Source organism: Silurus aristotelis (assembly GCF_946808225.1).
Source record: "Silurus aristotelis genome assembly, chromosome: 12".
In the NCBI taxonomy this organism is placed as follows: Eukaryota; Metazoa; Chordata; class Actinopteri; order Siluriformes; family Siluridae; genus Silurus; species Silurus aristotelis.
In genome coordinates this window covers 18,040,666-18,058,347 of record NC_139585.1, presented here as the reverse complement: position 1 = coordinate 18,058,347, position 17,682 = coordinate 18,040,666, and the positions used below count along the sequence as shown (strand labels likewise).

The window sequence follows — 17,682 nt, the reverse complement described above, 5'->3', positions numbered from 1 at the left end:
GGAGGTTGAAAAAGCCACGCAATGACAAGAAATAGGTTGATGGGCTGAAAATGACATGCAGTCAGAAGAAAAAATATTGATCATGTCACCAAATAGAAAAGTAAAGTCTGGTTTGAAAATGTAAGATGTAGAAAGTACAGATTTTTGTGTAATGAGTGAAAGTAAAAAGTTTTTCGAAAAATAATTAGTGACGTAAAGTTCTGATACCAGAAAAATCTACTTAAGTACATGAACAAAGTTCTCATTCTACTGCTCATTTCAATTATGCTAATGCAGCGTTTAAAGGTTTGTATTATTTAAGAGTCTTGCGTTACCGGAGAGGTGAACTGCGTTTTGATGTGGATTATCGTAGCAGACACCAGCACACGACCGAATGTCAGGCATGTTCTTTATTTCTCTTTCTGTTGAACTGCCCCAATCCCCACAACACATGGCTGGTAATGGGCAGACAATTCTTATATTATGCCAAACTGTAATGAAAACACTAACAAGCCTTTCCTTTCTTCCAAATAACCCCACCCTTAACTGAGCAGCTCAGCTTTCCTACTGCAGACGGAGCTAAAAATTCAGATTGGGAAATAAAAGCTGGAGTAAATAAACCAGCAGTTGCAATATTTAAATATTTATTTAAAATATTGCAATATTTAGTTTACTGTCCTAAAATTATTTTAGTGCTACAGGTTTAAACACCACCGGTTCCCTCTTAAATAGGTTACAAAAATGGCACTCACTACAAACAACTATGTGAACCCTCCTCAATCAGTCAGTTTCAGAGTAAATATAACTGATTATTAAATTATTAGAAAATTATGTACAATGATAATTAAATGGAGAGGAGGAAAACATCGTGGCAAGATGCAAAGGAACAGGCTCTTGAGCGGGAAGAGGAAACCATTATTCACCGCTGCCCGAGCCAAAGGTTACATTCTCCCACTACCGTCCTTCAGAGCTACACAAAACCAGTCAACATCCTCATGGAGGTCCATTTATGTAATTGAAAGTGTTCAGGTTTGTTAAATTCTGAATTCTGAAATCATGTTTGTGTTATAAGGAACTGTGTGGCCAACCAGTCATTAACTCTACTGGAAGAGAAAGTAAAGAAAAAGACACTTGCAACAAAGAATATCTACAAAGGAAGAAGTCACTGAAGCACATAATTAAAAAACATAAAAGGAGTTGGTATTGTGCTTTATTAATTCAATTTAAAGCAGTAATAGCAAGCATTTTCCCCCCAGATTTCTTATTTCAAAAGTTTGTTCTTTGCACACCATTTGCATATATACACACCTTAGTTTATTTTCTAAACATTAGAATGGGTAAGGCAGCAAGGTAAAGGCAAGGCCCATTAACACACACAAAATTAAGATCATCCTTAGTGTATGTCAATTTAAGAATGGGACAATTTTGGGTCACTTGTTATCATTCAAGATATTATGAGCTTTTTAACACAGTAAAACATTCATATATCACACAGTGTTCTTGTCCAACAAGTCACAGACTGTCAGAATTCTTTTTTTATTTGTTGTACTTCTGCCATTTACCAAATATTTAAACCAACACATTACCTGCTAAATGTTTCACTCATTATTTCATACACAGGTAACTAATTCTTACACACATTATTTGCTGCTTTTGTCATGAGGAACTAATCACATTAATGCCCCAGGTTTAGGAAAACATTAACGTTTGAAAACAGAATACTAACCCGGTGGCATGTGTACATTTTTATACTGTAGGTAATAGATTACATTTATAATAAATTGCAGAAAATGTAGCTAAATGTGAGAGGCATAATAAGACTTTCAAAATGAAAAACAGTACAGCTGAGTTTGACCTAAGCCTTTTGGAATGTGTTGATGAAAACAGATATAGGACAGTTTCATACATAAAATCAGGATTCGAGTATATTAGCTGACTGGAAACCTGCAGTCACAAGGTACTCTCTAAAGCCACAGTATACGGTTTCTGATGATATTCCAAGCTTAATATGGTTTGTTCTCTCACGCTTTTTTAATCTAAGGCCACTTAAGAAACTCCATCTAGTACCTTCACCTATTTCTCAGTTTCTTGCAATAAAATGAACGTTAGAGTGATCGATTTAATCTGCTTGATGCCATGCAATGTCCCCATGCCACTATTCCTCCAGGAGCTACTGATGGTTCAAATCTTTGGTGAAATGCAACCAAGCTGATGAGAACTTGGTGAAAGGGAAGAAGCAGCAGCATTTCAGAGAGTCCATGGGCTGTGAGGAACAGGTAGCAGGTTTATGGCAGCCATATCCTCACCTTTACAGAACGGTGCTCTCTGAGTCCAAGTCCGAGTCCTTTAGCTGTGTGACAGGCTGCTGATCTGGTACAATGTCAGGAACAAGGACTTGACCCAGCCCTTTAAATGACATCCCTGGATCTGAACAAATACAGTAAAGTTACTGTCTACCCAATCATTACAATTTCTTACAGTACAAACAGGTTCATGGATTACCTTTAACAAAGCAGGACAACAACAAAGCAGGGAAATAACCATGCTTGTTTATGTTCTGTCTGTCCAAACATTCAAGTAAAATTTGTAAAGGTACAGAAAATTACTTGCTTTAAACCAGTAATATGCAAGTCTGAAGACAAGTTACTTTTTAGTATAATAATAATTCCAATGAATAAATTATTAGGTTGTAACTATATAACTATAAATAAATGTAACTATGAGTCAATTGTTTTTTTGTTTTATAGTGATGCTTAATGACAACTTTGAAAAAGTTTTAAATCTGCCTGAACACAACATAATTAATTGACAATGTTGCAATCAATGGTGACTAACCCATCATTTTGTAGGCTGCACTCCAGAGGTCATTAGTTTCACTTGGGTCACTTGACACACTCTGAGGCTGTGGTGGAGGTGGAACAGTGGGTCTATTGCGCGGTTTAGGCACTGGCCGAGGCCGAGGCAGAGAACCGGACTGAAACGGGTAGGAAACATTTGTGCTTGCATTTTCAATGGGGACCATTGAAGGTGGAGGAGTTTTAGGAGGACTGGGAGTACTGGGCGGAGATGTTTCCTCTCCTGGCTCTCCAACTGCTGTAGGCTGTGGAGGAGGAGTGACATGGCTGGGTGGCTCTGGAGGGGGGTGGCTGGGGGCCTGTAGGGGAGGCTGGTTGCTTGAATAGCGCCGAGGTATTGTGCTAGACTGAATTACTAATTGAGTAGGGCTAAGACTGCTTGGTGAGTGAGTGGAGAGTGGTCTCGGAGAGGGAGAGAGCGATTGAGGAGTCCCACATGAAGACTGTGGAGTTGACTGGTTGCCTGGCTGAACTGAATGTGGATTGGTTGGTTTAGGAGGAGCAGGAGCAGGCTTTTTAATAGCTATTTAAAACAGATAAAAAAAAATCTGAGCAGAATTAGACCAATGATAATTTATGGCACATTGAATTAAACAGTTGTGGGTTTACCTCTGCGTGCCATGAGAGGGCTGTGTCCTGATCCTGTTGTTGGAGATGCCACACTCAGTTGTGAAGTTCCACAACCATTTTTCTGAGGTGTGGATGCTGCATCACTTGACTTTAAACTGCCAAAAACACATGTAAATGTATGCTTTCATGAAATAGAAGGAATTACTGTTTTTCATGCCATAAATTCTTTACAAATAATTCATACTGTGACTGATGAAAAGCAGATCTTGTCACAATACTGTCAAAACAATTTGCAGTATGCAAAAGCATGGACAAAATTAAAAGATAAATATCATGATTCAGGTAATCATCCAGATGGGATCTATATACATTGTGCTTTTAAAGACATGAAAAGCAAATAATAAAAACATCTTCCATGATTAGATGGATTTCAAAACAAAGTGAAAGGTGGTAGTGTAGAGAGAGGAAGTGAAACCCACCCGGTACCCGAATAGAAGTCTGAAATTATATTTATGCCGGGATATTACAGTAAAAAACAGGACTTTTTGCTTACTAGCAAAATATTTCAATATTAAGACTAGAGACAAAAAACTACCAAAGTGCACAGGGTCAGTTTTGAGTTTAGATATTGTTCAATAAGCCAGAAGCCATAATCAGTGTTCTGTGCATAACATGATGAAAATAATGAAAACTGTTCTGCCTACTCAATTAGTATGAACACAAATCGATTGGTAAAGGAAGCATGGTCGTTTTTACACAATAATAAGCAAGGTGGCTCACTGGTCCTATAGAGCAATACTATACCTCTTACCTGAGCTCTTCAGTTTGCTGTGCTAGAAGCTGCTGTGCTGCTGCTAGGGCTGCCATCCCCAGTGCCAAGCTAGGCTGGCAGGCCTCCATACCCAGGCCCTCTGGTGCAGGCTGCTGTACCAGGAGCTCAGCTACTGGCTGGCTTCCTGCAATACTGACAGCCTCCACCGGGGGCAGAGGGGGCTGGAAGGCAGGGGAAGCGTGCTGCTTTCTAGTTAGTGTACTGCCTCTACGGGGATTGTGATCCATTAATTTGTTAGCAGAGCTAAAGGAAATAAAGACAGTAAAGACTCCACAAGTGCAGAAATGATCCCAAGTGAGCAACACCACACAGAATAGAACAGGAAAGAAAGTATTAGCATCTAAAGATAAACCCGTATTACCCCCAGTGAAGCAGAAGCTACAAAATGTGCTTTTCAGAAAATTTACTTCAGTATCAGTAGTGGATGTAGTTTTACTAATTAACAAAGAATACAGTTGAAAACCTTTACAACACATCAGAGGATTAATTAGAGGATTATTTACAGTGAGACAGTGGAAAGTTTACAGTTGGTGAGTGTACCTGTCTCGTTTGGCCAAGTCATTATCAGGTCCCAACATACTATTGGGTCTTTTCCTCTCCATTGTGCCCGAGTCATAGTCACATATGGTCAGATGGTTGACATGATTCGTCATTGGTGTTGGCATCGAAAACATGCCTGATACATTGAACTCCACATCTAAACAGATAATATGTATATACCTCAGTCTTTGTTTAATCGTTTTTTGTCTTGGGGTGAAAAATGTTATTGGCTTTACCTTCAGGGAAAAACCAGTCTGCATGTTGAATGATGGGCTCGATAATAGTAACGACATGGACAGAGGTTGCAGCTGCCATCTCTGCTAGACTCCTATAAATAAAGGCATAATGCTTTAGGGCCTTCAGAGTTCAGAACATGTACATTCTTCTAAAATCAGAATAAAATTCTCACCCTTCTGTTTTTTGCCATAACAGATTTGGTCCCAAGACAATTGCTATGTTGCTGGGGGTCATCTTGTTAATTTCATTTTCCTGAGCAAGCTTGGCAAGGAACTTCACCAGATATCTATTAAAATAGAATCTTACTCAGTGATCAGTCAAATGATACGGCTGGGTGACACTTACATTTAAATAGTTTTGAGAAAACTTACCTAAAGTTAGCTTTATTGTTTTTTGGTAACTGATCACAGGTCACCCATAAAGCTTGTAACCTTTTGTCTGGATCAGAAATACTAGACAGATTTAAATAAAATGTCAAAAATTAAAAGAAGGAAAGATGCCACAACTAAATGCAATTACTTTTATCGGTTGTTACTAAAGAAAAACAGTAATAATTTTTTTTCCTATTTAGTGCATGAACTGACTTACTTGGATGCCTGAATCCATTCATCATAGAGTTCATAAGTCATAAGAGGTTCTGGCAGTTCCCTTAGGTAAGACTTTAAAGCCCCTAATTAGACAATATTAAAAGAAAGTCCCATAAATGACCAATAATGATATTTTCAATATTGAAGGAGAAAAGCCTGCTATTGTACCAGCAACTGCATGTGGATCAGAGTAGAACTCCTCCAGTTGAGATGTGGAGCAATCCAGCGCTGCCTTGAGCTTCTTCAGTTTGGAGGCTCCTGCAGTTATCCGGAAAAGACCCTGTTCAGAGAGCAAAATGAGAGCCATGGAGCGAACACACAAAAGTTTACATCATATTTAGATTTGTAATTAATTTAAAGCTTGGATCTCTTGGTATCTTTTCTCAATTTGTTACCTTCCAATTAATTGTTATATTCTAATTGATAAGTAAACATTACAAGTAAAAAGCGTGTTGTTTTAAGTTATTTATTTTCCTCTGATTGTTGTCATACCTCTTCCTTCATGCCCGTTTCCAGCAGCATCATAACACAGGCCTCTATGGGCAGCGCTATCTCTCTGCTACTCCGCTTCAGGTGCTCATCTAAGCCTGTTCCAAATGCTGGCTTCTCTGTCCATGAGTCTGGTGAAACATACAGTAAGGGTAAGACCACACAGACCACTTTTTTAATAAATTTTTTTTTTTTTTTTTATTGGCTGGATTTCTTCAGTAATTAACTGTAACCAGTTAAGATCAAAGCATCTTAACCTGCCCCCATTCTTTATTGATGATTGCTGAAGGAGGTAGGTGAGAAGCAAGGTGTGTGACTCATAGTTCACATGCTGGGTGGTTAAGTGCGCCAGCCTCCCACCACAGATAAAGCGCAGCATAACAATTCTGACACACGTTCTCACACAAAGCTGGGATTTAAATAGAGCATATAAAGATAAATAACAGCTTAAACGGAACATCATATTATTGCAAATGATTGCACTTATTGTTTCTTCAAAAGAACTGGAGTAGGTGTAAAGATTTCCCTAATTAATTCCTCAAACTGTAGTTTATTGTAACAAACTCTATTTTATTGTACTCTGTATTGTACTGAAACATTGAAATAAACAAAACTTTAAAAGTTGTCAGTGGTGCAGACACACCTTGCTGTGACTTAATAGTTGGCAAGACACTTTCCAGCACGGAGAGAGATTTTCTGTGGTAATCCGCTTGAGCCTCTAATAACTGAAAACAGTCAACAAATTGAGTTAAAAGATGGAATAAAAATCTAATTACCTTCATACAGTAATTATTATATAATCTGACTAAAAAACCTCTAAATTCACTTACAGTTACATAGTAGCAAGCATATTCCCCCTCTTTTGAGAAAAAATTATACAGGTCAGCAGAAAGTTGATCCTAAAAGAGAGACAAGAAGAACCTATATAACCCGAAGTATTAAGTATTTACTTAAATACAAAAAGGAATATGCTAAATAGAATTAATCACTTTACACACACACACAGTTGCATTAATGCTTTACACACACTAGATTTGGAAGATATATTCTATGGATGATACATTTTTTTGCATGGCTGTGGGGGGGGGGGGTTGATAATTAGCTAAACAAAGAGGAAGTAATTCTAAATTTGGAAAGTACTAGTGAAGAGATATTGTGCTTTTGTACAAAATTTGTTTTAGCACAAACATTTCAAAACCAGTCTACACACCTTGCAGAGCTCCATTTTGTTCATTGCTTCATCCATCTCTTCCTTAAGTGAGTCTGCCTTGGCTGTCAGTGCTTGTGTGTTTGTTCCGGAGATTATGGATTTGGTTGCCTGCAACCATCTGAGTGTGAGACAATAGGGGTTTTTATTGTCTATCAGCTGACTGGCAATCCTTGTCACAGTGATGTAAATGGAAAATAACCTCAAACTCAAAACATAAAATATACAAAAAATGACCTTGTTCGTGCAGAATCATAGTCTAGCACCAGCTTGGCAAGCTGCCTTCTCTGTTTGAGTATGTTGGGGATGTCCACCTGAGAGAATGTGTGAATGAGAATAAATATAATCAAAGCCACACAGGCATTGTTTTAAAAACAGCCACTTACTGTATAGTATGAGAACATTGGGGCCTATAAACTAGGAGAGACTTGTGATCTTACCTCAGCTAACTGATTCAGTGGGTCTAGAATGTCCTTCTCAATCTGAATCTCATGCTGCATCAACTCAGACGCCAGTCTGTTCTCCGCCTCACCACACAACTCCATCATTTTCCTAACAGAGAGTAGCCAAATATGCTGAAAGGCACTTTATAGTCATTAGGACGTACCAAATGCTGCATTAAACCCTGCAATGGGCAGCATTTAAAAATAATTATTATATTACTTTTACATAAGTTTAAGAATATAGAAATATAAAAAAAAGTCTAAGTGCTGTGCTGAAGAGTTTTTAAAGCACTCTTATGTAAAAAAAAAAAAGTAGCTTAAAACACACTTCACATTTACCCAATAAGAGACTCCTCTCCTAGTTGGCTTCCACCATCTAGCATGGCCTGCGACAATGCTGTCAATGGGAGCTTTTTCTGCAAGACACAGAAACAAAATTCAACAACTCAAGTGGTGCTGGGGAGTGTAAAGCGTAAAGGACTCTTTCATGTCTCTTCTCCACATCTGTGCATACCTGCCCCTGCAGACATGTAACTAGTCTCTTGTGTGTGTTGTGGGAAACAGCCCGCACCAGCTCCATGCGACGTTCGATCTGTGGAAAGCAATATAAAACATCAATAGCAAACCACAGCTTAGTGCACAAACCTGAATCAGGCTGCATAGCAGCAACAAGATCCACCTCTGCAAAATACCACAGACAACTGTGAAATACAATGCTGAGGCTTTTGACACACTGTGTGTGCAGAAAACAGTGCGCTCACTACTGTGATATGAAGCATGGTATTAATCAACTTGTGTATTGTATGTAAAGCAGAAAAAAAAAAATTTAAAAAGTACAAAAAGTACAAAAACAAAAAAAGGACAAAATGCCTGCAGGCAAACGTAAGCAAATCACTTTTACTGAGAGCAGAGAGAAAAATGCTTGTAAATCATCTAATCATTGTTGCTGGGTTTTAGGTTGATTTACACCCTTGCCCAAGGAAAATTCATAAAGATATACATTTTACAAATGTGACACACAGGAACAGGTACATCTGAGGATCTGGCTGTCTGTTCAGAAATATTTCTTCAAATAATTGCCAGCTATGCATGCCTCATTACTTGAGTTAATCACTACAGCTGACAAAGACTGGATTAAAGATGGGAAATCCTGAGATGTAGGTCTATTTAGTCACAGAAAATATTCCCTACCTAAAATAAAATCCCACAATATTTGTTTGTTGTCATTCCCATGTCATTCCAGGACCACACAGCTGAGTCCACCACTCGTTCCCTGTGCATGGGCGTCTCCTGCAGACGGACAGAGAGGATACCCTCCACCTGGCATGGGAACAAGGGGAATCCACTGACTACGTCCTATTCTTTCGGTGCTGGGAAAGATCCTGTTTGGATTAGCTAGTGCAAAGGTCTTTTATAAATGTTTCCCTGTTTCCATCCCACGCAAAACACCGGCAGACCAACAGTAGACTAAACAAGCTCAAACAGCGTCTGCACCATTTGCAATGGAATCAGTTTAGTATCTTGTTTTACAACTGCTCAACATAACACCACACTGGCCAAAGCCCACTACCAAGAGGACAAAAAAAAAAGTGCATGGATGAGCACATACAGTGATAACACTGTATTAACATGTGGACGTCATTTTAAAAATACGAGGTCATTAATCACCTTCTGTACATTGCTCAAACCAGCTGTCTACAATGCAAAGGCATTTAAGAAACCTGGAGGGGAATCTCTGGCATGGGGTGTGTGTAAAAGCTCTAAGTCAACTGAGCTATACTTTAGTCTACACAGCTGGGTGTGGGGTGATGAAGCAAAGGATTCCAAAGTACTATAAAGAAACATGCAGCATTAACAGCTGTTCAAAACATCCAAAATCCTAACAATAATTTTTATTCTCAGTGTGATGAAATCTTTCTTTCATCAAATTAAAATGACTAATGCACTTTCAAAATCCATTTTCTAAACAGTGATCTCATCTGTGCTTCATTGTTTTTCCACAATGCTTAGCTACAGGAATTCACAGGGTGGGGATACATTTTCTAGGACATCCCAGGTAATGCACCTGACGTTCTGTTTACTCATTTAAAGTCATCTTCTTCAATATCATGATAAAAATGTGTTTGCATTTGCATGTGTATTTACCTAGCAGCAGTGACTGCTACCTGTCTCTACAGAGTGACCCGCAGCTTTTCCGTCATTTCACTAATGATTCAGGTTTACTGATGACTCGTTCCATTACTCATCCCAAAAGAAAAACACAACTAAAGACAGACCTGTTTCACAGGGTAAAGGCAGTGTGCTGAAAGTGGTGAATGACAAGAACTCGTTTGTACTTCAGTAAGGTATACTTTACTTGACATTCTCACTGTTTTTGTTCTGTGTGTGTGTGTGTGTGTGTGTGTGTGTGTGTGTGTGTGTGTGTGTGTGTGTGTGTGTGTGTGTGTGTATATGGGTGGGTGTATATGGGTGGGTGTATATGGGTGGGTGTATATGGGTGGGGGGGGGGGTGTTCGGGGGGACAGATATCCTAAAGGCAGCCTGACAAACTTAACCTGACTAGCAATTATAGACAACTGATCTGGCACAGCGAATGACAGTCAATGCATACAGCACTACTGTATAAAGGAAATAGTCACCTGTAACAGGTCATCGCTGAGGACCTCTGTTTTTTCAGCTCTGAAAGAAAAAAAAACAGTGGGATTTAAAACACACAAAAGTCCCATATATAAACTTTTGGTAGTTTTCCAGTGCAATATATTTGAGGTTAAAGATGAGATGTAATCACATGAAATGTTTGGTAAATCAATAATGAGCTGAATGTGTAAAACATTTTATACAACACAATAATAAGGTACATTCATACACAGAATCAGACAAACTAACAGGAGACATTTAAGTAAAATAACAGTCTACATCCAACAGATCCTAAGAGAGCAGTTGTGCGCTCTGCACTTTCCCAGAGAATTTCAGCATTCCACCATTGGCCTTGTGAAGCTGTTCTGTACAGATGCTAAGCTACTATTATTAGCAAACTAAAAGAGGTTTTTGGCAATGGTGCAGATTAGTGCCTTCCATATACAGAGTGGATAAACACCCGTTCCAGTTCGCACACAACTTAAACACCTTCCTAGTACGAGGCACTATTATTACAAAACGACTAAGAAAGCTTTTAACTTTCCTTTTTAAGTTGATCAATCAGACATTGCATTAGCAGCATTAAAGGTTACAGTGTTGATGCAGTTGTACACTATTCAATAAGCTGCAAAGTCTAAATGCATTTACAGCATTTAGCACAACCCTTATTCAGCATGACTTCCAGAAGTGCTTTTACAGACTCTATTAAAAACACATCCCCGTGCTAGTTCACTAGAATACTAATCCTGTTAGCGAGGTTATGGATCATCTTGAATCAAATCATAGAGTATTGTATTTTGATTTGTATATACAGTACACAGGGCTTTTGTATGTTTCAAAAAGTCATATTTAAGACTTTAAGATATTTTTAAAACCATTAAGAATAAAATGTAAGGCCTATATCGCGACATCAAAAACACGCACACAAATATGTTGTAAGCAACTGGCCTTAACTAAGCCCTAATTAGTTTTATTTTTCCAAGCCAAGTATCACTAAACTTGCACGTCTGAATAGCTAAAAAATAAAATCCGTTTTAGGTCTGTGGTACAATTGAAGGGAGGTTCGCAGCATTAACAGAAAGCTGTTTGGCTGTTGAATGTTGGTCTCATTTGTCATACAGCGAATGGCAAATATTATATTTTGATTTTAGCAAAAGAAAAAACACCACCATTACGAAAACAAACAAACAAAAAAAACGTTCTAAAGTGATGCAGGAACATCGGAAAATTAAGACCTGTTTAGAATGATTTGAGACCTACAATAGCAAATTTAAGGCCTACGTTTTTTTTTCTCTCAAAATATTACTTTTTAAGACTTTGTGGAAACCCTGAGTACAATACGTACAAACCAAAATACAATGTACTCTATGATTTGACTCAAGAACCCAATATTGGATTTGCTTTAAATTAGTCAATCTGATTTAATTCAGCAGTTTATTTAAGGAAAAAAATCAGCACTATAAATTTGCCATGGAAAAAGTTAAAACAGCACAGCTTGCACATAATCCTGTAATACTTGTAAAGGAAGGGAGGATCATCTAAAAAGGCACATTTGGCACAGACTAGCAAGAGATCTACTTGTTTTCTTGTCCCATTCTCATGATCTCAATTTTTAGATAGATGGTGAGAATGGGACGAGAATATAACAAAAAGGATTAATGTGACTGTATTTGCATTTATAGTGTTTTTCCCCCAAATACAATTACCATAAATGCATTAATTCATCTTCAGGAGCTCTTTTGTCCTAATCGGAGGAGGACCCAGAGTATGTCCTTGGAACACTAAGGACAAGGCACCCATTATCCATATGGTCTTTCATAATTACTTTTGTATCATGTCAACAAGCAGAAATGTAATATCAGCAATTTTGGCCATGGCATGAATGTTATTGCCAGACAAGCTGATTCGAGCATTTCTACAACTGTTGATCTGCCTGGATTTTCACACAAAAAAATCTATAATAATAATTAAAAAAAAATAAATAAACAAATAAATAAAAATAATAATATAATCGCTACTTGTTTAAATGGCCTTCCCAGTCAAAATCCAATATTACACATTTGTAGAAAAACAGATTATGGGCATGAATGTAGAAATCTGCAGATTTCTACAAATGAACCAGGATATCAAAAGGAATACATCTTGTGGAATCCATGCTACAAACAGCTGAGACTCTTTTAAGAGCAAAGGGAATCCCTATCCAGTGTTAACATAGTCTTTCTAATAAACTGCTCAGGATGGAGATGTTCACTAAATATGTCATAATGTTGCAGGACCTGCAAAATATCCTACATGCCGAATAGATTGGCAGTGGAGCTGAAAATGAATGACTACTTTTTCTGTGTTCTTTAAAAATGTCTTACAGACGATACCAATTTTTGACACATGATCAGAATTAATGCACATATATTTGTCATAATGTGATATAGAAGGAAACAATGTCCATTACTAACATTAATCTACCCATTTCTGGAATAATAAGGTCTAGTACAAATCACATTACTATTAATGCCTGGTGGGTCGTCAGTAAGAATGTATTTGTGTGAAGTGTGTAACCTCCTGCAACTATAGACTTGACTCTCTGTACCATGCTTCACATAAAGTTGCAGTCTCTCATGCTGGTAAAAGTGCACTGTAATAACCTTGGGACAGTGGTAGACAGCTGCTTTCAATTAGCACAGAGAAGCAAAGAAATGGACTGAGAAAGCCTGAAACCAAATCCAGACAGAATTCAAAAGACATTTTGGAATCATGCCTGGGCCAAGCTGTTGTCCCATGTCCAGTGAGAACCTCAAATCTCTAATGCATGACAAGCTCAAAAACACAGTGCCATAAGATCAATTCAAACAAACAAGAGGGAAAACTACATTTTAAAACCCTACTGGTCTTTTTAGTTAACTTTACTTTGAAGTGACTATTCTCTAACTGCATCCTGTCTGCAAAATATATCCTTACAACCAAAAATGAAACTGTATGTATCATGAGGATTTGAAAATGTCAATAAAGCAAATCAGTGCTGATACACAGAGGTAAATCTGAGCGCTTGTGAATATGTGCGAGTTTCAGTGTAACAGGAAATTAATTCAAAACTAAAAGCGAGATTACGACAGAAGAAACGCGTAGATAAACATGAATGTGTCTGCTTGGAGGCTATAGGTTGGTCTCGATTGGACTCTCTAGCAGTGCAACAAACTTAAATACAAAGCCAGATGGAGCCTAAAGTAGATGATGATGATTCCTGGTGTTTCCTTTAAAGTATAAACATTAACATCAGTACATGCTAAGACAGCAGTAACTGACAATTATTTAGTATCATTATTAGTAACATCTTACAAACTTTGCCAGCATGTGAATCCCGAAATAAGAAACTAATACTCAAACTGCAGCACTATCTTCAAATAAATGGTTCACTCAGGAAAAAAAGAATACTTAAAGATCTAATCACATCATCTACTGAACTAATGAGCACTCGACAGCAAACCCAGCCAGTTCCTCATGCTAGGAAAAACCCCTGCAGAGAGCTGAATAACAGTTTTGCCTTTCAGCTAACAGGCTGAGCTAATGGTGTTTGAAGTACTGCTATGCCTTGGGCTTAGTTGAATAAAAGAGCGTATAGGTGAGCAAAGATGATCTCTAATTTCTTTTAATCATGTGGCCTGAGAGAAGATGGTCTGAGTTATATGGCCTATTGCTAATAGACCGATGAAACCGGATGGTCCAGTGTAAAGCAATAATGAGTTCAGCCTTAGAAACAGTATGGATTTTGTGTGAATAGGAGGAACACCTTCCTTATTGCATGAAAGTCACTGATAGCCTCACTGTAGGGCAATCATTATCTGACAAGTAGTCATCCTTTAGTTGTAAAGGAACAGCAAATAGCTGGAGTCCTCAGGCGATACAACTTCCTATAGTAAGCACTCAATTAAACTAAAAGTAAACAAAAGCATCATTATAACACTAAACAGATCTTTATAAAATGATCAAACCTGATCTTGAGCTTAAAGTGTTTAAATATTTATACTATAAAATTTCAAACAAGGCCAATAGATCATTACGTACTTTACTGTAAATGATCATTACAAAAGTTAACATGTCAGCGCTTGCAAGAGAGCAGATTCCTTGATTCAATTCTTAGATATAAAAACATCCCCAGAATGACTTCCTGTTTAAAAACGGAATAAAGAGAGATTTCCTTTGAGGAGCTGCACGGCGAACACAGTGTACTGCCTCCTCACAATCACAGGAACCATGGGATCAGCTGAGGCGTGTGTTCTGCCCTCTCGCCCTCCCCACAGCCCCGAACACTTCAATACACCAGTCTGCTTTCTGCATCACTGACTACTGATTTACTGTTAACAAAATACACAGTTTGCTGAATGACTATTCCAGGTGTAAATATCTATCATTTGGCACAACATGGGCAACATTTAAAGCCAAAAATATGGGTTCTTTATGTATGAGCGCTGTTAAAGATACAGCCTCTACGTTTAATACTGTTATGGTCCATCGCAATTCAAAATAGAATTCTAAATAAATACTCATATGTTCAACTGCAGCCCATCACAAGTGGTGTGAAATCTTTAGGAAGCAAATAAATGTGTTGGAAAACTCATTTTGTACCTTGCACAAGATGTCGGAGGATCCGTTTCAGGATTTCATCTAAGCAAGTTGGGAAGGAGGGTGTGTTGGAAATCCGATTTCCCCATAGAGAGTTTGGGGTGAAGTTATGACTAGTCTGGGTTTATTTTCTGAAGCACGGTCTATTTGAGCGATGAGTTCATTAGTGGGATAAAAACACGTCCATGTCACAACAAGACACCACTGTGCTGCAGCAATACAGGCCTCGAGAGACTGATCAGATTGCAACATTCAAACAGAATAAAAAAATGAGCACACAAACGTTAAAGGTCAGAACTCGCTGAAGAATCTGCTTTGAGAAACAGTACAACTCTTGAACAAAAGCTCCCAATCATTAAGAACTTGAATATTGCTATGGACGATTCTGTCATACAGTCTTATGAAGCTTGATTAACTGCTGATGAACTGCATGGGTATGATAGTGTGTGTCAAAGGGGCACACACTATGTATATGATCATAAAACATTGACAGACAACTCAGACTTCAAGGTCAAAATATTACAATATTATGTAGGAATTGCAGCAGGAAAATGCACAGTCAGCCTGAGAAAGTGTTTTTCTTTTCTTTTGTGCTTGCTGTTTAGTGTGTAAACGTGAGCACATCCAAAACTCAGGCATGGATCCCTATTTAAAAATAGCACAGTGGCATCTAGTAGGGTGTGTAATAGAACAAAACACATATATGCCATGTTCTCGGACGAGCTTGCGAAGTTTTTTACGTGACGAGTAGCTGTTTACAGATCAGCAACTGTTGGACCAAATTACAAACCCTATTCATGACCAAGGGCAGAAATAGCACCACCAGAAAAAGCTGTCTGGCTGCCTTGTGGGATTTTGTTTTTACTCCACCGAGTTAGCCGACCAGAAAAAGAAATTAAACTTGCTCTGTGACTGTCACAAGCGCTCTAGGAACCCACCTCGGATCTATTCGCTGCCATTCAGAGCTTCTGGGCTTCTCAGCAGAGGAGTGTGGAAATGATGATCAAGCACATACCAGACATAAATTACACTGGACTCCAGAGGGGAAACCATGGGGTGGTGGACAACATGCACTGAGCTTGTGAATGAACAGATTTAGATCTGGATAGATCTATTTGGTTTCTGTTATTTGTTCGATTCATCGTTTTATTTTGGTTCTACTGGGTTAAAAGTTTCATTCAACACAAGCAAGTTATAATGATTATGGTAAAATAATGCAAGAGATAAAAGACCATATAGACCTAGCAGGCGAGGGTTATAGTAATATATATTATATTAGATAGATAGATAGATAGATAGATAGATAGATAGATAGATAGATAGATAGATAGATAGATAGATAGATAGATAGATAGATAGAAAGAGTGTTAGGCTACGATGCGCGTGTAGTCTGGGAAAGACTGTCAGAAAGTGCAGATGTTGTGGCCTCTCTTCTCTAAACAGAGCTAAATGGGGCTATTGCTGTTGTATAATGTTGAAAAATTCGCCCAAGCGAAGCGACTGAGCTGAAATAAAGCGTTGAGAAGGTGAAGTTAGCGTGCTGAAGGAAAATAAGGGTAAAGAACCAGCCCTAGTCTCGCTCCTGTCCTGGCAACAAACATCAACACAAAACTGCTTAACAATTCATAGCTACTTGCCTGCCAACTGTCTGGTTGGCGAGTTGTTTCATCCGATTAAACTGCTTCTTCATGATTGTATCGTAGTCGGCAAAAGTCCAAATTTCGCCACAGAGGAAGCTTCGAGATGCTTCTTCATTAGCCGAAGATCCTCTGAATCATCCCTGAAGTCGATGGGAATTTGACCGGCAGATGATTAGCTAGCTGAATAGCTGTCGAGCTAGCTGGATACGCTAGCAGCACAGCACGATATATATAAAAAAGAAATGTCGATGAGAAGATAAATAAAAACGAGAAAACAGCCAGGTTTCGTAAAAAGAAGCAAAAAATTTTACTCCACAAAATCCTTACAGCCAACAGCGAGACGTGAAGTCCATTCGGTGCCAGGAGGTGAAATTAAAGAGAAAGTTGACACATGCAGTAGAGGATCTGGAGGAGTCTCCCAGCACTGTGAGGATGAGGATGAAGATGAGTTCAATCCTTCCTAAGACACACCTATGGAGTCATCAGACATTCAGAATTCACCGCAGTGTTTAGACTTACACAGATTTCCATATGAAACTGTTCAGATTTGAATTCATTACCATTTATTTTGCGTTTCATTTGTTTCTGTGATCAAACCCGATTAAAGCTCTAACTGGAACAGACCAAAATCCTTCACAATGTGTATTAGATGGTGCATCATCTTTAAAGGATAAAAATCGAGAAAGAAAGAAATTCTTGTTTTATAAAGAAATTTATTCTTTAGATAAAGTTAAATTTACAATGTGTACATTTATAAGTTGGGTTGATCAGAAACGTGAATACATTTGTGTACATTTAATTATTTCATTTTGTCCCAATTCTTGTCACAGCAACAATAACAGCATAAGCATTTGGTTTAATTTTTTTTTTTGCACAGCTGAAATAATAATAATAATAACAACAACAACAACAATAATAATAATAATAATAATAATAATAATAATAATAATAATAATAATAATAATAATAATAGAGTGGATAATAGTGTTGCACAGTGGTGGAATAGTAGAGACACAGTGTTTTATCACAAGTTTGTTTATTGTCTATGT

The 17,682-nt window shown here is 38.0% G+C and overlaps 1 protein-coding gene across 2 annotated transcripts; it reads right to left on the bottom strand.

Annotated features, from left to right (window-relative positions):
• Positions 1–1,159: 1,159 nt before the first annotated feature.
• arhgap17a (Rho GTPase activating protein 17a) lies at positions 1,160–17,109 on the bottom strand. Of its 2 annotated transcripts, XM_083556026.1 has the most exons (20): positions 16,631–17,109; positions 10,379–10,418; positions 8,254–8,331; positions 8,079–8,155; positions 7,737–7,848; positions 7,534–7,610; positions 7,300–7,417; positions 6,920–6,988; positions 6,733–6,814; positions 6,093–6,220; positions 5,769–5,880; positions 5,602–5,683; positions 5,385–5,465; positions 5,186–5,299; positions 5,013–5,104; positions 4,777–4,933; positions 4,216–4,479; positions 3,444–3,559; positions 2,815–3,357; positions 1,160–2,406 (listed from the first exon to the last, which is right to left on the bottom strand). In XM_083556026.1, the coding sequence occupies exons 1-20, from the start codon at positions 16,681–16,683 to the stop codon at positions 2,288–2,290; spliced, it is 2,514 nt and encodes an 837-aa protein (XP_083412152.1). In that variant the 5' UTR covers positions 16,684–17,109; the 3' UTR covers positions 1,160–2,287. The 2 variants fall into 2 exon arrangements, with proteins under 2 accessions (XP_083412152.1, XP_083412153.1); XM_083556027.1 differs by lacking the exon at positions 4,216–4,479 and having other exon boundaries at positions 16,631–17,097.
• Positions 17,110–17,682: the final 573 nt, after the last annotated feature.

Coding starts and splice junctions, on each gene's coding strand:
- arhgap17a (XM_083556026.1), bottom strand. CDS start 16,683: ATGAAGAAGCAGTTTAATCGGATGAAACAACTCGCCAACCAGACAGTT. Junction 6,221..6,732: donor AACTATTAAGTCACAGCAAG/GTGTGTCTGCAC, acceptor ATGTTTCACCAG/ACTCATGGACAGAGAAGCCA. Junction 5,684..5,768: donor TGATCCACATGCAGTTGCTG/GTACAATAGCAG, acceptor TTGTCTAATTAG/GGGCTTTAAAGTCTTACCTA.